At 41.2% G+C, this 22,883-nt stretch overlaps 1 protein-coding gene across 1 annotated transcript; it reads left to right on the forward strand.

Moving 5' to 3' along the window:
• The first annotated feature begins 2,413 nt into the window (after positions 1-2,413).
• On the forward strand, positions 2,414-22,575 carry LOC134536267 (serine protease inhibitor 28Dc-like). The gene is made up of 4 exons (XM_063375979.1): positions 2,414-2,538; positions 16,262-16,827; positions 18,518-18,658; positions 20,314-22,575. The coding sequence occupies exons 2-4, from the start codon at positions 16,265-16,267 to the stop codon at positions 20,957-20,959; spliced, it is 1,350 nt and encodes a 449-aa protein (XP_063232049.1). The 5' UTR covers positions 2,414-2,538; positions 16,262-16,264; the 3' UTR covers positions 20,960-22,575.
• Positions 22,576-22,883: the final 308 nt, after the last annotated feature.

Consider the following 22,883-nt stretch of genomic DNA (forward strand, 5'->3'; position numbering starts at 1 on the left):
CAAGTAGAGACCAGCGAATTTCGCGGATTAATTTCGTGTTATGCTAAAATTCAAATAATTATACCTTAGTGCTGCTTCTGTCATTGGTTCTCTGTTAATTTGGAGGACTGAGGGCCAATTAGAGCCCCTCACTCATAGAAGTGTCGAATCACAGGCCACCCAGTCGAGACGACTCACAAGTAAACAGCCAATGAACAGTTGGCATTTGCTCGAGTGTGTAGAGGATATTGGAGTCTATCCTGGAGGTCATTGAATCCGCGAAATTCACGGCTCTCTACTAATTGTTCGTGATTATATTGAAAAAATTATTTAAATTAAACTTGCACATAAACTGTAAATAATTATTTGAAAATTAAAATAAGTATGTAATTTTTCGTCAATGTTTTCTTATGACGTTATCACGTAAAATTATCGTCCGTAAACCGACTTTACCGATAACTTTTTTTTTTTTTTTGATGAGACGTAAGATTCCCGCCAATTCGACAGCTTCGGCTCTGCGAATTTTTCCCGGACTCTTGTTTACTTCGCTCTCTCGGCCCAAATACGTGGCTGTGGTCGCCTGGCAGGATGCCCCTCCCCCCCCCCCCCCACCCCCTTGAGCTTCCTGCCTCCCGCTGTTACGTCGCCGCTTGCGTCACTCGGGCAGGGGAGCGGGGTTGCTAGATGGACACCAGAGGTCATGCCCTCAGGGTTATGCCCTCATGCCAGCCCCGGGCCGCGCCAGATTACTAGACCTAGTCACCATTCATACGGGAGGGAATTGCCTGCGGTTCGCCCCCTGCCCCCTTCCCCCCTGCCACTACAACCCGAGCTTACAATCTCTTTTTCCGTCACCGCGGAGAGAATGCGCCAGCTGGGAAAACCGTCCGTCGCGGCCGCGTGCCGAGTGAAATGTACGCCGGCCTCGACTTCCCGCGCCCCGCGGCCAGCCCAAACCACAGCCAGTTGCGCCATTACGATCGTCCAGCACGTGGTTATTTTCGCCCTTGAACCATGGGCCTCTCTGGCGGGGGGGGATGGGGGGGGACATGTCCCCTCCAAAAATTTACTGTGGAGGGAACACAATAGCACTCAAGGGTAATTTTTTTCCCCCTTCATTTCATTCTAAACAATTCTTCAATCAACATTACATTATTATCATTGCATTGTTTCTATTATTATTACATTACATACAATACATTATATTTGTATATTTTTACTTCTCTTCGCCAAATATATTTACATCCCATGTCCCCCCCCCTAAATTTACTTACCAGAGAGGCCCATGCCTTGAACGATCCAAAGATGATTCCTCTGAATTTTGCGCCAACATGTTCTGGCGCTACACGATCTCGAACTTATACTTTTTGACGTGATAACGTCTTGTAAATCGATGAACACCGGCTGCACGCACGAAAAAGCATGACTCTTTGTCACGTTCCGCCTGAGCCAAGCGTGCAAGAACCTGGCCAACCTTCGTGTGAGAAAATCTTCTATAATATCAAACAGGTTAAGGCGGGCTTTTTAAAAGCAGCAAATTTAAAAAATTGGATTTATTGGTCCAATTTCGTCATTTCGAATTAACAATTTATTGACATTGTTTTGATTTCAGTTTATTTATATAACTAATTGTTCGTAATACTTTTTTTTTGTTATATTAAGTTATTTCTTTGGCGGCGCAAAACTTATTTAATCGATGCGAAAATACTTAATGCTGTTTTGTAATAAACCGTCAAGTAATAAATAAAGGAGTAGGAAGTGCAAAAACTCGTATTACACGCCACAAAATTAGTGACTACCTAAATGGAGTGAATTTTCACTGGTTTGTTTGCCTGATAAATAGCTTATACATAGAGACCGGAAAATTTCGCGGTTTCGATGGCTTTCAGGATAGACTGCACATGCCCCTGTACACTCGAGCAAATAACGTAAGTTCATTGGCTGCCGACATGTCAGTCGTCTCGGCTGGTTCGTCTGTGATTTGATCCTTCTTTGGTTGAGGGTTTATAATTGGTTGAGATGCGTCCAGATTAACAGTAAGCCAATAGCAAAATCATCTAAGAGGTATATGTGTTTGAATTCTAGCCTATCACCGAATGAATCCGCGAATTTTTCCTGTCTCTACTTATACATTACTTCTCTAAATAAATTAAAGTAGTTATGTCAGCAATATATTATGAAAACTACTACCTATCTAGCGGACGGGCCCGTAACTACTTCAAAGAACTAGGTGTCAGTCTCGGTGATTAGAGTCGGGCGGCTGCCACTACGCGCGACTCCTCGCTGCGGCGGGGGGGAGGGGAGGAGTGGCCCGGGCAGACAGGCTGCAGGTGCGCCGATGAGCACGCGGCCCGCCCGGGCGCGCGGAGTGGGGGGAACCACGGGAGCCGGAGAGGGGGAACCTGCGGTGAGGTCACTACACAAGCCGCGACAGCCGCCTGGTTATCGCGGGCGGTTATAAAGTGGCGGTCGGCCTCGAAGCAACTCACACGCCAGGCCCAGCCGTCGACACAGCATCTGCGCGACCTGCACCTGGGGAAACTGCTGGCTCCTCGCTCGGTGAGTACACGCGCCGACTAGGCTGACCCGGCCACACACACACACACACACGGTGCGCAGAACTTCAGAACAAACCACGGGTATTTTAATAACTACTCCAGATACCTGAGTGCAGTAGCGGATCCAGAGGGGAGGGGGGGGGGCTAAGGGGCTCAAGCCCCCTCCAAAAGCATCTGGATCCACTATTGTTTTAGTGTTTGCATTGATAAAGCCTAGCCTCAGCTGGGTCAAGCCCCTCCCAAACCAAAATCCTGGATCCGCCACTGCCTGAGTGTTCAAGAATACCTACTCCGAGATCGGATCAGTTCTCTTTCCGGATTTCGTTTTTAAAAACTGTATTTTTAGAATAATGGTAATAGCTATGAAACGCGTGTTTTAGAATAGTTTTCAGGCATTGAACACACGGTACAGATTATTGAAATCATCAAAGGGACTTGCATTTTAATGTAGTGGTTACAACTCGATCTCATAGTTGCCATATGCATATCTAGAAGACTCCGTTTCAGTCCACAGCCTTGCGCTTAGAGGCGATATCGCGCTAGAAGCACCAGCGAGCGTCGCACCTATCATCCTGCCTCACTAACACTTAAATTATGTCCTGGCTAGGCGGGTCCTTTATGTATTGCTTTGGATGGTTTTGTTATTGGCTGCGGTGATAGGTGTGGGGGGGGGGGGGGAGCCAATGAGAACGCGGGTTACTGCAGTGCTGAGCGTGCGTAATTGCGCCTGGAAAAAAAAAATAGCCACGCCATGTTGAACATCATTCTGCCAACCTCGAGAGAGTGAAAAAGCAGCAAGTGCTTGGAGAAATGTCACGTAATCCGGTTCTCCATACTCAATGCCAACATGGCTAGAAGCAGTCTCTCATGGCCATGGGTGGGTTCAGGCGCTTTTCTCCCTAGGAGTGTGAGGGGGGAGAGAGATTGGGGAAAAAATATTTTTTGAAGTTGTATTTCTGTAGGCGCTTTATGAAATAATTATGAGAGTGAATTTTTACGATGCGTGCGCACAATGCAACGAAATTTTCACGGGTTGTAAAAAATGGCTCCATACAAAAAAAATATTATATATGTGCTTTAAAAGCTTACACTTTAGTGATTGATAATGAATACGGGTCCATATAATTAAAAGATTATTTATTGTGATTATTAGTAATAACTATCGTGTTTATAAACTTTTTCATGTGTATTTTCAAGTGTATTAAGTGAGGTTATGTACCCGCGTGTATAATTTATTTGCATTATAAATTATAAATTTTAATTAAAAAATAATTAAGATTAATACTTTAGAAAAACAATTCAGCATATTTATTGATTTTCCTTACTAATTTAAATTGGTTTATATTATTTTAGTAGATTAAATAATGATTTTATACACATGTTTATATTAATTTTGAATATTGAGTATGTGTTTAATTTTTTTAATTTAATTGTTTTTTACACTTTACCTACTGTATTTATAACATAACCCTAGTCATTTTATTATTTTATTTCTATTGGTTATTTGCTTGCAAAAGTAGTGAGTTTCTTTTTCCTACGCAAAGTAGGCCTAAGTATAACTTCTAACGTACACGTACGCATTTAAAAAAAAAATTTGTACATCTTATTGAAAGAACTTACATTACTATTAACACTCACACTCTGACATAAGGGCCTGCAGAAGTAGCTGTAAGGTGACGCTACTTCTCACACTGTTGTAGTCTCATGTGTTGTAACAGCTCACCTTGCATTTCCCGAAATAACATACTGCTTTCATTGGTAAATATGTAGTGGGGCGATATTTGTTAAAAAAAAAAAAAAAATTCAAAATTCCGAAAATACTTTTATTCTATGCTTTTTAACTTCCTCTTTTCATAAAACCCTGTGGAGATAATAAATTACAAATACTTTAGGAGATATCGCCGTTCTTATTTTGCAATACAAGACCTGTGCAATCATTCGACCTTAGCAATTTTTTTTATTTTGCCGTGTGTTCGTGAATGCCTAATTAATTAAAATGGTCGATTATGTCAGGTCAGTTACATTATTAATACTTTCAGACTAAGCAGACATTAAAAATAATATAAATTAATTTTAATGGTTGTTTAGTTTTAAAGTATTTATAATGTAGCTGACCTGACCAAACAAACCGGGACAAAGGATGAACAGTAGGAACTCGCGTAATGTTTTTTTTTACTTATTACTTGCGCAACAATATCCCAATAACAAATAAATCATATAACATTCTCCAATAAAAAAAAATTGATACTCGTAAACAAGAAACAATTGTCAATGCCGCATGAATGCACAGATATTGTGATGAAAATTAAAAAAATTCAATATCTCCTAAAGTATTTGGAACTTCTTATCTCCACCGGGTTTAATGAAAAGAGGAAGTTAAAGAGCATAGAATAAAAGTATTTTCGGATTTAAAAAATTTGTTAACACATATCGCCCAACTACATATTTACCCTTTCATTGATATTTTGAAAAAAAATTTCCATATTTGGGGGGGGGGGGGGATAAATGGAGAGGAACCCTGCCTCACTCCCTCCCCTTGTGTCCACCATTGCTCATGGGCGGGTGTAACTGACGCGGTGTAGAAGCAATTAAATCTCGTGTTTTCGATGTGGCGAGCGTTTGACATGTCACGACTAGAGCATTAAACATGTGACACGTCAACATATAAGTTTGCGTTGAATGACGGGAAAAAAAGTGCGCGTTAGATGTTATGCTTACTTGGCATAATAAAAAATTAACTTTATTTTTTTCATGCAAATAATTAATAGAAAATAAAATAAAAAGGACTGAAGTAATAACATGATTTCGGTTGGTAAAGTATAAATTCAATCAAATAAAAAAATATATATTAAATAATTACTCAGTATTCGATATTCATATAAACACGTGTATAATTAATTTAGTATATATAATATTCGAGACGATTTTAAATTAAAAATGCAAATCCATAAATTTTGCTGAATTTTTATTCTAATCTATTAATTTTATATTTTTCGAATAATGTAATTATTTATAATCAAATAAATTATACACACGAAAAATAACCTCACTTCTATAAATACACTTGAAATTACACATGAGAAAGTTTATAAACACGATATATAGCACTAATATTCATAATAAATAAAGGTTTGTAATCAAATCGACCAGTATTCAATATCAAGCACTAAAGTATAAGATTCAAATTCAAATATATAGTTTTTATTTGTATAGGACCTTTTTTTTTTCATCATGTGAAAATTTCGTTGCGTGGTGAGCGCGCATCATATAAATTCACTGTAGCAATTTTTTTTCCATAACGCAGCTAAAGAAGATTAACTTCGAAAATCCTGTAACGACGGGAGAAGTTACCAGTTGTAAACAAACCCACGTGTCATTATTTACACGGGTCTTATCGACGGGAAGCCATTTCACAGACGAGAGAGCCACACCCGAAGTTACCCGACGTTCTTGCTAGCTTTTTTTCCCGTTCTATCTCATTGTATAAACCGGTGTGGCATTAAATTTTGCTGTCGATTAAGATAGGTTAGCTACATTATAAATACTTCAAAACATTGTGGATGGTTGGTTAAATTAGGTAAGTATAGCTACATTAAAAATACTGTAAAATCATTTTATGGTTGCTTAGCAAATAACTTTTTAATATGTAGCTATCCAGGGCTAGGAAACCGTTTACATGATTTCACAGTATCTTTATTGTAGCTATCCTAACCAAATCAACCGTCTACAATGATTTAAAGTGTTTATAATGTAGCTAACGTAACCTAATTGACCATTAGTTATCATGAGTTGTCCAGAATAAACATTCACAGACACACGGCAAAACGAAAAATATGGCGGCGTACAAATAAATACCGTTGACTTGTTTATGGTCTTTCCTTTTATCAACACCGCCATATTTATTTACAATGAATAAAAAAAAATGTTTATCTGTAAAGTCGGTTTACGGGCGATAGTTTAACGTGACAACGTCATAACAAAACATTGATGAAATGATTGCATACTTTTATGAATAAAATTGTATCATTTTTATTTTAATAATAAAAGAATAAATACTTACTTGAAATTATACTAGTAATCAGATTTTTAAAATGGAATAATAATTAACCTTTATAGCCGAAATTGTTGTTGTAATAAGCAATAAAAACCACATTAACTTTTCACTTGACTTTATAAACAGTCGACGAAACAGTTCACGTGTAGATGACTTGTTTAATTAATTTTAAAAACTGGCGTTTAGCTATAAAGTTTAAATATAATTATGAACAAGTTTTCATATAAATAAACTGTAATCAAATATCTATCATCAATTATATGAATCACCATAATTTTTTAGTCAATCGTAACATAACCTATTATTACTGCACTCGCCGACAGCGTAACGGAACAATGAGCATAACGGGACACTTTTTCGTGTGTGCAGCCGACGTTCATGTATTTATTAGACGTCACGTCAAAAAAAATTATGCTCCCCTCCCCCTTTCTGTTTGGAGCTGGAAACGCCCTGGGAATGATGTATTTTGGTGATAAAGCATTGTCCTCCTGATCAGCAGAGTTCGACACGAACTGTTTCAGTCCTCGGGGTGTGGCAGGCTATCGCTGATCGAATCCCGAGCGCGGTTCTGACTCGTAGTTGTTTCCGCAACCACAACAGCGCACGGTGCGATGGTCCGACTGGAATTAAATATTCCTCAAACCAATCACGTTTCACACATCTTTGACGTTATCGCAACAAAACAAAAATGGTGGACGGGACATAATTTCCGATTAGATATATATTAAAATTCCATCGCGCACACGGGCACAAAGTTCCTAAATATGTGTCAAAAATTCATTCTCTAATAAATAATTGTTAAACCAGTGCATTAGTATGTAATAGTCACTATTCGCGTTCATTTTGAGGTTATGTTTTCGTATTTATGTAAACAGTTATGTTGGTATTAATGGATGAATATTATTAGGTTTTATATTATTTTATAGCTCTATTTTTTAGTAGTTTCTTTTACTATATAAATATACTGATTTAAATTAATTATGTAATTGTTTTACCTATAAAAATACTAGCCAATGTTTCATATGAAGGGCTGGGTCGCCGGGCGGTTTCCGAGACGATCGGGCCGAATACCGCTCTCCGTTCTGGACGGACCACCCTTCAGGTTTACATCCTGAATGGACCTCAGGAGATTTCCAAGCCACGCCCGTAAATATATCAATAATTGAATTAAATATAATAATTTCTGGCAGTTTATAAAAATGGTTCAAGGAAAAAAAAAATTTCTTTTATTTTAATGATAGTCAAAATTAGAAGGAAAACCATACAAATCTAAATTAATTAATAACCCCGGAAGGGCCTTAAGTCTTAAGAGGGGCTAATGCTGTTTATTCTTTATGTTTACTTGATACTAGCTGCAGCATGGTCCTGTGTTCCTCCAGAAATCCTTAGTAATAAAACGTAGTTGAGATTGTTTTCGAAAATGCAGGGATGTTTAATGTCGGTGCTTTACGGCCAGGGACAAGTTGGTTTTCCACCGAAATTGGTTTTCCATTCCAAGTAAATATTTTTCAATGTATATTTTTGACGTGACAACGTCTAATAAATCGATGAACGCCGGCTGCACGCACGAAAAAATTTGTCCCGTTACACACATTGTCCCATTACGCACATTGTCCCGTTACGCTCATTGTACGCTTGCGCCGCATCTCTCTCTTCCACTCGATTGGAACAACCATCGATTTGACTTTTTCGAGCCACATTAAACTTGAAACACTCCCATTCGTTTCCTACTTTTCCTATCATCGTCCTATCCTTAACAGAATAACACACATTGGAAGAAGTTAAGTAGCAAACATGTATAAAATTATAGTTAAAATAATCTCTTCGTTAGGTAAAGTAATAAACATATTTGGATTAATGAGTGCAAATATAAAAGTAAATGTATATATTAAATTGTAGATTTCATTTCACTCCTTCTTTGTATCCATACAAAATAATGATAATTCAATAAAATAATTCAATTTTATTCATAAAAGTATGCAATCATTTCATCAATGTTTTGTTATGACGTCACGTTAAACTATCGTCCGTAAACCGACTTTACAGACAACCAATTTTTTTTACTATTAACTTTTTACTTTTTCCTAAATACGGGTAGGCCTATATCTGTGTATCCGAGCGGAACTTCTCGGGTACCGGGTATAGACATAGTAATCAGGGTACGTGTACGGGTACGTCTGGCAACACTGGGACACTCCCCCGCGCATGCGCGCGCACGTCCCGCGAGACGGCACGTGACCGCCATTTTGTCGACTGTCGCGCCGGATGACAAAGGAACTGCGCAACTGCGCTGTTGCCACGTCACCTGGACACAACAGACGAACACACCGGAGTCATTACTCTCTTGGTAATTAGGAGTCATTGCAGAGTTACTGAATTTTCTACGAAGAATTCACTTCAGATAAACGTAGAGTTCGTAATCTCAGATAAATGGATCTTCTTATAAGCCGTACTTAGACTTTCGAGTTCTGTTTTATACGATAAACACACTCGCAGAAGAAATAAGAGTGTTTTTTGCAGGAGTCTTAACAAGTTTTTGAATATTTGTTAGTATACCAAGTTTATTTTCTTGGATTCTTCATGTTCAAAGTCACAAACTTAATACCCGTAAATTTGCGAAGATTCCTTTGACGTAGGCCTATACTGATCGCTGATTGGCCCACGTGAACCGCTGATGTCATGGATGGGTAGACAATAGTCTGAACCTCCCTGGTACGAATAAATTTTTCAACTCGGATTTACTGTCCCAATCTGTGTCCTTTGATAGCATAGAACAACCAAAAATTGGTTGTCTGTAAAGTCGGTTTACGGACGATAGTTTAACGTGACGTCATAACAAAACATTGATGAAATGTTTGGATACTTTTATGAATAAAATTGAATCATTTTATTGAATTATCACTATTTTGTATGGATACAAAGAAGGAGTGAAATGAAATCTACAATTTAATTGATAATTTTACTTTTATATTTGCACTCATTAATTCAAATATGTTTATTACTTTACCTAACGAAGAGATTATTTTAACTATAACTTTTATACATGTTTGCTACTTAACTTCTTCCAATGTGTGTTATTCTGTTAAGGATAGGACGATGATAGGAAAAGTAGGAAACGAATGGGAGTGTTTCAAGTTTAATGTGCCTCGAAAAAGTCAAATCGATGGTGGTTCCAATAGAGTGGAAGAGAGAGAGATGCGGCGCAAGCGTACAATGAGCGTAACGGGACAATGTGCGTAATGGGACAATGTGCGTAACGGGACAAATTTTTTCGTGATTGCAGCCGGCGTTCATCGATTTATTAGACGTTGTCACGTCAAAAATCTTTATGTAAATTTACAAGCACCTCGGGGGCTCGTTAGGTTTTATTTATTTTTCAAATGTTGTATCTAGCGTATGGCGACTGGAAAAGTGGCTCACTGTAGCCTAGAGTGTTTATGTTCAGTTTCCACGCAGCTATCAGCCGGGCGACCGCCTTTAATGGCTTGCACGTAACTTCCTGCGTCTTCTGTGTGCGGCCACATTCCTAGCACCACCAAATGAGGCGGTGGGAATTCCCAGTCACGCCACTCCGCGTGGTTCAGGGATTCCTCGCAGCTGGCCCCTCGTGGGAGAAAAACCGTTTAAGGCCCTATACTCTATCCAGGACAGAAAATCCCCGCTTTTTTTCCCGAACTGAAAAAAAAAAATATATGTCACACTCGCTTCCAGCAGCTTCCACTATGTTGTGTCAAAACGTCACAACCGCGTACATGTTGGTTTGGCGTGTTCAATGACGCGATTTTCAATAAAATATTTTGAATAAAGGACTGGTTCTAAAATATGTATGTGGGATGTTGGAGGCGATCGGCCAATCAAAATCTAAACACGGGAATGACAGCCTTTTTTCTGTCACAAAAAAATATTTAAAAGGGCGGAGAGTGCATTGTTATAAAAGTTAAGTAACTAAAATAATGTTAATGTGAATGTCGTATGCAAAAACATTTTACGTGTAAAAATGAAACTATGTTTGTTTAACTTTAAATAAAAACTCGCCGTTTTATTTCGTTATGTAAAGAATATTATTGTAATTTAGATTTATAAACATCCAAAAAATTTAAAAATTCACAAATATAATAAGTTCAAAAATTTCATCCAGCACTGTTTGATTTCAGAATTGAGATTAAAATTGAAAAGATTGAGATAGCTCAGACAAAAATTAAACTTTGATAGGACTTAAAACATATTTGATGTAATCTGTCCGAATATATTTTATGCAGAAAATTGGAAGCAATTTTTCCGTCCAGTACTCCCCCCCCCCCCCCAACACTGTTTACAAATATATTGGAGACAAATATTTGACAGAGTGACAGAATTTATAAGTGGCGTATTGGGTATATTGACAAAATTTACTTTGGAATAATATTTGACAATTTTTAATCATCTTGGTTGCAATTAAATAAGCATGGCTGTCATGTGCATATTTGTGCCCGTGTGTATTTTTTGCAATTGAAACTTTAGTTATGATTTTCAACACTCATACTTTTCGGCTGTGCAATTTCTGATTTTTGTTGTTCGGTATTACAAAAAAAAAAAAACGTAAATTGTGAATATTCCCAGCAACGAACGACCACAAGAAAAATAAAAATCAAGTTTGTCAACATTAACTTCCGAAACGTTAAAGACTTTTAAGGTTGTCAGGTTGCCGATGAATACAGCACAGTTCGCTGATGTCCAAAGAAAATAAGGGCGTCAGTCAGAGTATTGGGGTTTTTGCCGACCTCCGTAGCGTAGTCGGATGCACACCGGCTTACGGTGCGAGGGGTCCCGGGTTCGAGTCCCGGGTAAGGCATGGGTGTGACATTTACATGCTGATATTTGATTACCTACGAATTGAATTGATGATTGCACTGAAGCAACTTGAACCTTTGGCCGTTTGGCGTAGAACTGTAGGCCACGTATAATATAATGAAGAGAAAAAAGAGCATTGAGTTGCGACTGTTATCTTCCTGGCTGTGTGTATGGTCGGCCAGAGGGGGCGTGTCTGATAGGAACCTTCGCTGCTCGATGGTTGGCTGGACGAGGCTCGACGGAACCCAAGGAACCTGGTTGGTCGCATGTGTGTGTCGCAAGCCCGCTCCACTCCACTGCGACACTCCAGCTCCAAGTATGCATACAAGGCCAGACTTTCGTGAAGGAGGGTTCCAGCAGAATCATGATACAACACCGTGTTTCATGAGCAACTGAATATTAAACTATTGTCGCCGTATAATCCCAGCGAATAGTATACTTATAGGTTTCCAACGTTTACACACATGAATTTTAGGTGAGAATTTTGCTTGAATGTAGGCTACTATATTTCGGTTTATAATAATTTTTGACGTGACAACGTCTAATGAATCGATGAACGCCGGCTGCACGCTCGAAAAAGTGTCCCGTTACGCACGTTGTCCCGTTACGCCGTGTCCCGTTACGCTCATTATACGCTTGCGCCGCATCTATCTCTCTTCCACTCGATTGGAACAACCATCGATTTGACTTTTTCGAGGCACATTAAACTTGAAACATTCCCATTCGTTTCCTACTTTTCCTATCATCGTCCTATTCTTAACAGAATAACACAGATTGGAAGAAGTTAAATAGCAAACATGTATAAAAGTAATAGTTAAAATAATCTCTTCGTTAAATTAATAAACATATTTGAATTGAGTGCAAATAAAAGTAAATATATCAATTAAATTGTAGATTTCATTTCACTCTTTCTTTGTATCCATGCAAAATAGTGATAATTCAATAAAAACGATTCAATTTTATTCATAAAAGTATGCAATCATTTCATCAATGTTTTGTTATGACGTTGTCACGTTAAACTATCGTCCGTAAACCGACTTTACTGACAACCAATTTTTTATATTATTTTTTACTAAGTCAATATTTTTATGATTTCGTTCAAACAAGTCATACATATTAATGTTTTTTTTTAGTAGTACATGCATTTGAATGTCAAGTGTTTACGAAAGATAATGCTTACTGTATAACATGTGTGCAAACCAACATTAAATACAGTCTACTTGGAGATACAATACCAGCCGCGTGTCCAGCTATGATGGGGAGAAAATACAGTATTGTATAGTCTACTGTGGATCACTATAAATAATTCTTTTAAAATAACAAGTTATGTCTTCGCTTGTTGGTTTTTTAAATCCTGGGAAAGGGAGGGGAGCGGGTCCGGACACCTGGCTTCGTTCCTGACGAACAACATTACAAGTAAGAAACAATATTGCACACTTGGTGGTGAAAGGGGTTCTATTCCCGGCGGGGTGTAACCAGGAATTATTTACGAATGTGTAGAGACCGGAAAGTTCGCGAATTCATTTCGCGATAGGCTAAAATACAAATCGTTATACCTCAGTGCTGCCTCTGCTATTGGCTCACAACTCACCTGGATGACTCTGGGCCAATGTGAAACACCCAACCAAAGCTGTATCGAATCACAGGCTGCTACGTTGGGACGTCTCACAAGACGGCAGCCAATGAGTGGGTGGCATTTGACCGAGTGTACGTAGAACTATGGAGTTCATCCTGGGGGTAATTGAACCCGCGAATTTTTCCGGTCCCTACGAATGGGAAACATGGTGGGTTTTCTCGGGGTGCTCCCGTTTCCCCCACCCCGCCTCGCCTCATGGCCGGTACGACAGGTCTGTCCCTATGATAGGGCAGCCGGCTCCTGTGAGTGTCAGCTCGTCACATCCATGCAGACCCTGCCTCAGGCTTGGTAGAATGCATCCAACCCAGCCACGCCTCACGAAGAAAGTCCAATGTCGAAACAGCAGCAGCGTCATCCAGGGAAATTTGTTGTTTGGTCCCAGGCATTCCAGAACCGTGTTTCGTTCTTATAGCCACAACATGCCTCACACACGTGAGGTTTACAAGGCTCGCGCCACAATTACATTGACATGATTTGTAACCCTTAGTAAACGACCGAGCGAAGCGAGCGAGCTCTTCAATTCAACTTGAGCTAATCGGCGTTCGTATGTATGTATGTATGTATGTATGTATGTATGTATGTATGTATGTATGTATGTATGTATGTATGTATGTATATATGTATGTTTGTATGTTATTTTGTCCGACGTAACTTTCGAACCGTTGCTTGGATCGTCATGAAATTTGGTAGGTAGGCATTAAGGCCCAAAATAATTTTCAAGTTCGTATATGAGATAAATTTGTCTAGGGTTTGTTGATATATTGGGGGAAAAAGTGGGGAAGGGAATAAAAATTTTTTAAAGTGAGTATATAAACTCGAATTAAAAGTTCTTTGTACATTTAGAACTTTTTTATTTAACTGTTGGTTTTATTTTATTTTTATTTTTTTAGCTATAATTACCCAATATATAGTCAAAATTTCGTTCAGTATGCTGTAATTTATTCAAGATGAAGTTACAACTTACAAAGTACAACGATCAGGTTATAGAATATCATTAAAAAGGTTTTTTATACCAAATTTAGTTTCAAATATAATTATAAAAACAATGCTCATTGAAGTACAAAATTCGCAACTAGATGTCGCTAGAGAAATATGTCAATTGCTGGATCGCGCTGACGAAAACGCACGCCTTTGACACATTAGATTAGAAAATTTTTGTTAAACATTTTTTATCATTCCACACATATATAAGAAATAATTTTCCTTTGCACGATATTAAAAGAAATTGGTTTATTAAGTTAAAATTGTATTTGCATTAAATTAAAGTGTTCGTTATATTCACAATTGTTAATCAGGTGCCTTACAACCTCCTAGTAGACATAAATTTTAAGATTAACAGGAAAAATTATAAATCAAAATATGCTATCTCTTCTTTTACAATATAAGGTTTAAAGAATATTTAGCTTTTTATTATGCCTTTGTTAAGCCAGGAAGAACGCATAATATATATTGCACAAAAATACCACAGAGAAACTATTAAAATGTAGAATACGGTTCCGATTAAGTTTCGGAACCAAACAATGTTTACGGCCTCCCTTATGACTGATGTGGAGAGGGGAATATTGTTAAAATGAAATTTGCTGATTTTAAAATTTTACAATTGGAACAAGCATGGCAACGGTGAACCAAAAAAAGAGTCTAACAGTTGTTTCTACTTGAATAATTGTACGGAATATTGTGCAGAATTCGTAGGAAACTTTTCATATGCCTCCACGCATTTTGTGTTACTAGTGGAATTTCAGTTGAGTTTTTTTTTCATTCCATTTTATACTCATAATATCTAAATTTGTATTATTATTATTATTATTAATTTTACGGGATATGGCATGACATTTTAAAAACTGAAGAATGATAAAACAATATCTGTGTATGTACACATAATGCAGAAGTAACAAAAAAACCACCTCAAGTTTGAACTGCGACACGATATTATGTGCGAAAAACTTTTAAAAAAATCTCTTTGAGGTGTGAACGGACCTACCCAAAAAAAAAAAACATGTACACAGACGGACAAACTTTTTTTATTATTATGATTAATTATACGGTTAAAATGTTTAACGTCACTAAAAAAGTAACATCGCGAAGTTTCAGTACTAGTTATTACAAATATTTTGTTATGACGGCCTACTACAACTTATGTTATGAAAATGTGACCCTGACGTTAATCTTATTATTATTATATACACACACACTAGTTATAGTCAGAGTGAAGAGGCATCACTTAAGGGATGAGGGTAACATTTAAGGAGGAGATCAAGCATATATAAACCCCTGTTGTTTTCCAGTGTCCGATATCGGTCTGTTTGTTGTGCCTGATGACGGGAACATATTCCAGTTTCCGAAACGTCGCATCTGTCATAGGACACCTACTGTGTTCGCCAGTGTTGTCGTCATTATGTTTTCCAAAATATATATTTATCTTTATCTTTGTGTTCGCATATTTGCTGCGTTGTCCAGGTTTTGTTGTATGTCTGCATTTACTGTTTTTTTTTTTTTTTGGAAACTGTCTGGTTTTGGATAGCCCATTGTATTCGTCTGTGCTGTTATGAATTTTTTTATGACTAATTTCCTTCCACGGAACTCTTGTGCAGTCTGATATTTAATTTTTAACGTGTTCGTCTTTGCTGTCGTCGTGGTGTTGTTCATAATGCCAGTTTAGATTTATCGTTGTTTTTATCTGTGTGACACCATCTGATTTAGGATTTTATTTGTATGTTAATGTTTAATTTTTTTAGCTCTTATTTTGCATTTATGAATTTTTCTCCGTGACAAAAAAAAGTGCAAGACTGCAATGACGTATTTTTTTGAAATTTTATTAAATCAAAATTCCCCAGTGCACGAATCATTCAAAGACCGCGTCATTGTGTAGTTTACCTTTCGTTCTGCAAATCGAATGATTATATTGCAGACGTAGCTGCTTCGACCACGAATTCTAGCGGCGGGTTAGGAAACTACGTGTGATTCGCGTCTAGAAATGTAGTTGAAAACACAATTTGCATACATTAAAAAGAGTTCTACGTTAAACATCGTGTCAGAGTTTGGTAAAACGAGTGTATTTGCAGCGTGAGGACCCACGAGGTTGAGTAATGACGGGTATTATGAGTGTATTTGTAACGTGAGGACACGCGAGGATAGATGTTGCGAGTACTGACGCTTGCAAGGTGAGGACGCACGAGGTTGAGTAATGACGCGCGGACGTTGCAGGCGATGCGGCGACCGGCGACAGCGCTGCTCTTGGCGGCAGCCCTGTGCACCCTGGCGGCGGGCGAGGCAGCCAACGACACCTCGGCCGACGAGGCCAACTCGACGGACACCAGCATCATGTTCCTGGAGGAGTCCCCGGCGCCGGCGGACCTCGTGGTGACCCGCCGCCTGACGCACCTCGCCCTGGGACTCCAGCGGGTGCTGAGGAGGCGGCCCGGCGCCGGGAGGACGCTCCTCTTCTCGCCGCTGAGCGTGTCGGCGGTGCTGCACCTGCTGTGGCTGGGCGCGCGCGGCCGCACCGCCGAGGAGCTGGCCTCGCTCCTGGGGTCCGGCCCCGACCCCGGCCCGGGCCTCGACGAGGTGCTGCCCTCCGTGGCCCGCCTCACGCGCCGCCTCTACCACTCCTCGGCCGGCACCCGGGTGGACGTGGCCAGCGCCATGTTCCTGCAGTACGGCTACCCCGTGCTCAAGGGCTTCGCCGACACCAGCAGGAACACCTTCAACACCGAGGTGTACGGCGCCGAGTTCGCCGCCGGCGGAGACGTGGTCGCCGGCCAGATCAACGGGTAACTACCACCTCGCGGGTCTCTGAACGCACATCCTTGTGTGTCTGCGTCTCGTAGACATGTACCCCCGCAACCTCATTGCATTATAAGGAACAGGGGTATTTCCACTTCAGTTACATTTTTAGTCCTGGGCTGTAAGTAAAGTAGCATTTATTAGGCTACCAAACTAACACGCTATTGGCTTCTAGACAATGTCTAAAACAATGCCTCCCCCCCAAAAAAAATATCTTGGATACGCCCTCGAATGAGATCATTTGCGATGGACGACTACAAGGCACGAGGATGAATTCAGAAAAGGAACGCCCAGCCTGAATTCGGGACCGTCCCAGCATTAACTTGGAGGGACTTGGGGACCATGAATAGCAACAATGAGGATGTACTTGGAGGGACTTGGGGACATTGGATAGCAACGATCAGTATGTACTTGGAGGGACTTGGGGACCGTGGATAGCAACAATCAGTATGTACTAGGAGGGACTTGGGGACCGTGGATAGCAACAATCAGTATGTACTAGGAGGGACTTGGGGACCGTGGATAGCAACAATCAGTATGTACTAGGAGGGACTTGGGGACCGTGGATAGCAACAATCAGTATGTACTTGGAGGGACTTGGGGACCATGAATAGCAACCATCAGGATGGCCTCGCAGGGACTCGTCGGCACGAGCGGATCGAAGAGCTTTGGCAGCACACCGTTCGGTTGGGAATAGATACCTTCTCCAGTCAGCGGGAGGAGGTGTATGGAAATAACCGCCGCTGAATAACTTACCATAGGATTATTAATTTAATGACCCATTGCCAAGTACCTGCGGTGACGTCTGGGATATCCAACCAGGCTCCGTGTCATCATCGACATCTGCAGCGACTCCTCTGAGTGCGTGTAAGAGCAGTAGCGAGTAAAGCCCTCTCTTGTTTCTCGGAGATCATCCAGGCAGATGCTGGGACAGGCCCTTACTACAGGCACTTCCCTGACATCTCCTATCAGTAGGGGCAAGCATTCTTCGCGAAAATAATCTGAACACCCATTAGACTACAAATATGGTAATGTCTGCACCAGCGATTTCTTTATTGTAATGGTAACCGTCTGCAAGAGAAGCCATTAGCTTATTTGATCGAGCCATTCAGAACGCGTTTGTTTCAGAACTCAATTATTGTGATTGGTGTGCTGAAGTAGAGTTGTACCTGAAAGAAACTCGATAAACAACGATAGACAGGCAATGCTCCAGTGTTTTAAGTCTCAGTTAGTCTCTAAATCTCGCGAAAAATACATGCCCCTACTTATCAGTGTTGTGTCTGCCTCTGACAAAATCTTTGCCGAAGAGGTGTAAAGCAGAAACGTTATTGGAGGGGGAGGATAGGGAATAATTAGGGTCACAGCAGTAATTCATGGCTAATCTTCACCCAAGGATGAATGAAAAAGTTGTAATATCCAGTAATAAATTGTTGCCAAATATTGATAATAATCTCACCTATTTATTTACACGAATCATAGTTAAATTTTTAAGCTGTCTGGTATTCCGAATAATGTTACTTGAAGGAGTCCCAATGAGATGTACCTATTTTTATTTGAAGCGCATGCTTTGGCACTGCTGTGTCACAGTATGCGATGATTGCAGCAGTGGTCGCATCAGGTTGTGTCCTGTGGTACTCTCAGTAGTAATGACTCCTGATTGGTTGTCGCGTGTCGCAGGTGGGTCAGCAGCAAGACCAAGCACAGGATCAACAAGTTGTTCGACCAGGCCCTCCCCCCGGACACCAAGGTGCTGCTCGTCAGTGCGATATACTTCAACGGGGAGTGGGAGTACCCGTTCCCCGCGGAGACCACGTTCAAGTGAGTTCGCACCCTCGACTTTCTGCTCCGTGTTGCTTCTACAGCTTTCGTAATGGAATTAGGACACAGAATAGATTAAGATTAAATGCAAATAAGTCTACACTAAATGCAGGCACGTGAATACAATTTATTGAACTTGATCAGTGTTGTTAATTACTACTTCTGTATTTGACAACAAAGTTGGACCATTTATGGCTTCCAATTCTCTCCATCAAATAACATTCTACAATTGATTTCAAGCACATCCAAAGTCCTGTCACACTATCAAAGTTTTATTATTGCGTTTAGCTACCTTAAACCCCGTCCTTCATGATCTTAAAATAACACATGGCAATACAGGATGGATCATTTCAACCTGCTGTAATTTGAATGCATTTTGTGATCCAAAAAAAAAGAGTTTAAATCACATAATTGAGTTTTATGTTCAAAGTATTGACACATCATGCACTTTTTACAGATAAATTTATTAACATGTGACATACCTATTAACATTTCTACATTCATAACTCTTTTCATCTCCCTTGTGCAATTAGACATCTAAAAGATTCGTTGAATCGTAAACGCTCGCAATTTCAGGTTTTGTAAAGCACGATTCTATTTGTCTGATTCCGTCAAACATACAACATACTTATTTATACAAAATATTTTATGTAAACTAAAGCCATCCAACTTTTAAAACAAAAATGGCTGCGCTAGTAACGTTTTCGGTTGTTGTCATAAACTGATTTAACATAACTGGAACATGTTGGGAACGAAAGTTTGACTGTGTAACAGGGCCTGAAATCATCATTAATGAGCGAATAAGCAATAATGTGATTTTAATTTAAACTACTGAAGAAATTTTAAAAAATTACATTCAAATTCAAGTTATATGTATTTTGATATAATTTTACACAGAAATTTTATAATTTTTTGTTAATTAATATTTATATGCTTACGACAAGACTTTAAGACTATTATCCCCCAATGCCTACCAGTCATTGATGGTTTGCTGTTTATTCTGTGTATCTTATCTATGTATATAAAATAGGATTTGGTATGTATGCATGACGTTGATAAACTCCGACACCGTTTGACCGATCGCCGTGAAAGTTGGCACATCGAAGTGTTTTATGCTGTCCATTTATTTTGTAACTCACCGCCAGATGGCGCTGCAGCGCATCAACTTATAAACCGTTCAACCGATCGCCACGGGTAAACAGAAAATCACAGGTCATGATGTATGGGGCCTATACAGCAATTGTGTGTCATTGCTCTAAGTCCACCACATTGTCATATATAGCTCTGTCCATGTCTCAGCCCGGGCAACGCCGGGTACTGCAGCTAGTACGTGCATGTATGCAGGGGCGCAACAACTAAATTTCCAAAAGGGGGGCAGTATACCTTTTCATAAAGAATCATCGATCCCCCCTATTGAAGCGGGGGGGTCCGGGGGTCCTCCCCCGGGAAAAGTTGTATTTCAAGGTGGAAAATGGTGCTATTTAAGCAGTTTTATTAACTAAAAATTGATTACACAGCACTTTCTTTGCCCCCGTTTGTCCCCACTTCAAGGTTTCAGAGGGGGGGGGGCAAAATACCCTAGCCCCCCCTGTTGTTGCGCCCCTGCATGTGTGTGAAGTGCAGGGCTCTGCCACGCCGCGCCGGTCTGTCCACAGGCGGCCCTTCACCATCCCGCGCGCGGCCGGCGAGCCGCCGGAGCTGCTGCAGCTGCACATGATGTCCAACAGCGGCGACCTGCCGTACGCTCGCAGCGACGAGCTGGGCTGCCGGGCGGTGGGGCTGCCCTACAAGGGCGGGCAGGTGGTCATGTACCTGGTGCAACCGCTGGAGCGAGGTCTGGAGGCGTTCAGCGCGCTGGAGGGCAACCTCACGGTGGAGCGCGTGGACAGCCTGCTGGGGTCCCTGCAGGAGACCCCGGTGATCGTGTCCGTGCCGCGCATGCGCATACAGTCCACCTTCCACCTGCGCGGCGCCGTGGAGCAACTCGGAGCGCGCGCTCTGTTCGACCCGCTGGAGGCCGACCTGGGGCGCATGTCCCCGGGCGGGGTGCGGCCCCTGGACGACAACTCCACCGTCCAGGAGGGCGACAACCCGGGGCTCTACGTGGGCGACCTCGTGCACAAGGTGGAGATCGAGGTGACGGAGACCGGCACAGTCGCCTCGGCCGTCGCCGCCGCCACCGTCACGCGCGACGGCTCCCGCGTCGTGCTGCGCTTCGACCGGCCCTTCCTCTTCTTCATCCGGCACGAGCCCACGGGGCTGCTCATGTTCTGGGGCTCCGTCATGAGGCCCGTCACGTGACCCTGCCCCGCCGGTGTCTGGGGCTGCTCATGTTCTGGGGCTCCGTCATGAGGCCCGTCACGTGACCTCGCCCCGCCGGTGTCTGGGGCTGCTCATGTTCTGGGGCTCCGTCATGAGGCCCGTCACGTGACCTCGCCCCGCCGGTGTCTGGGGCTGCTCATGTTCTGGGGCTCCGTCATGAGGCCCGTCACGTGACCTCGCCCCGCCGGTGTCTGGGGCTGCTCATGTTCTGGGGCTCCGTCATGAGGCCCGTCACGTGACCTCGCCCCGCCGGTGTCTGGGGCTGCTCATGTTCTGGGGCTCCGTCATGAGGCCCGTCACGTGACCCTGCCCCGCCGGTGTCTGGGGCTGCTCATGTTCTGGGGCTCCGTCATGAGGCCCGTCACGTGACCCTGCCCCGCCGGTGTCTGGGGCTGCTCATGTTCTGGGGCTCCGTCATGAGGCCCGTCACGTGACCCTGCCCCGCCGGTGTCTGGGGCTGCTCATGTTCTGGGGCTCCGTCATGAGGCCCGTCACGTGACCCTGCCCCGCCGGTGTCTGGGGCTGCTCATGTTCTGGGGCTCCGTCATGAGGCCCGTCACGTGACCCTGCCCCGCCGGTGTCTGGGGCTGCTCATGTTCTGGGGCTCCGTCATGAGGCCCGTCACGTGACCCTGCCCCGCCGGTGTCTGTCACCGCGTGCTCGTCACCAAAGAGACAATCCACCCGGGACAACCGACGCGTGCCTCGCAGTGGCACGACTGCACACCTGAAGAGAGGAGTGTCCGGTATTTGTGCAGGGGCCGGGTGTAGAAGAACCATGCTCGTTGGCTGTCAAATGATTACATACCTTTTGCTGGGTATCGTAATTTTCCTACTGCCATTCAATGTAACTTGCGGAGTATTAACTGGTCTTGGTGTTTTCGTAATACTGTGTACTATCGTATACCGACTATGGGAGTTCTTTCTATGAAAATACTTTTCCAAACAAATGCTCTCTCAGCGTGCGAGCCAAGCTAGGTTTTGAGAAAAATTAAAAATTAATTTAATAATGTACTTATAAGTTCAGAACTTTACTAATCGATCATTGTTAAGAAGTGAATGAATAAAAACTAATTGCAAATAAATTTTTATTTGAACATTAGATAAACATTTTGTTCACAGTTTAAATTATCTACAACTTAAAATAATGCATTATCGCAAATAATTTAAAAAGGTTAAGATATTTATTTTACATTTTTGTGTCTTTAACATTACTTTTTAATTTTGTATGGTGACTTTAACTTTTGTAAATCTAGCATCGATACTGCAGTACACACATGCATTTGCCCAGAAATTGTTGACTGAACTAAAGTAGTAAATTATTTTATATTTATTCATTAATTAAAGCATGTGTCACAAAATGAGTCAAGCATTCCGGAAGAGTTGTGTGAAACACTTTGAAATACCTGTCATCTAGGTAGGTACTACAAAACATTTGGTACAAATAATGTCAAGACAAACTTGCAGAATTATTAGTTTGTGCATTGAATTCCATGTAAATAATACTCTTGAGTAAAATAATAAGTTCAAAGGAACACTGCTTGAATGTTGATTGTACATTTGCGAAAAACAAAAATAAAATTATTTTTGTATGTAGTTGTGTCTTCATTTAAAAATATATAATCCTTGTGAAGTTTCTTCTGATAAAGAGCAGTCATCGCAGTGGTACGTTAGTCGGGCCTGTTGCTTTGCCGGAGCGTTTAGGTGCATATGCAAGAGTAAGATATTGTAACATTTTGCTGGTTGTCTACACTATATAGGCCTACTTTACTGGTAGGTTTTACATCATGGACCAGTAGCAGTAATACATTTTGGAGAAACAATGTTGGTAGACCTGTCTGTAACGTGAGTTGCCTAATAACAGGAGACTACAGCATATGAATTTTTAATCATGATCTAAAAGC

This window comes from Bacillus rossius, chromosome 10, assembly GCF_032445375.1.
Source record: "Bacillus rossius redtenbacheri isolate Brsri chromosome 10, Brsri_v3, whole genome shotgun sequence".
In the NCBI taxonomy this organism is placed as follows: Eukaryota; Metazoa; Arthropoda; class Insecta; order Phasmatodea; family Bacillidae; genus Bacillus; species Bacillus rossius.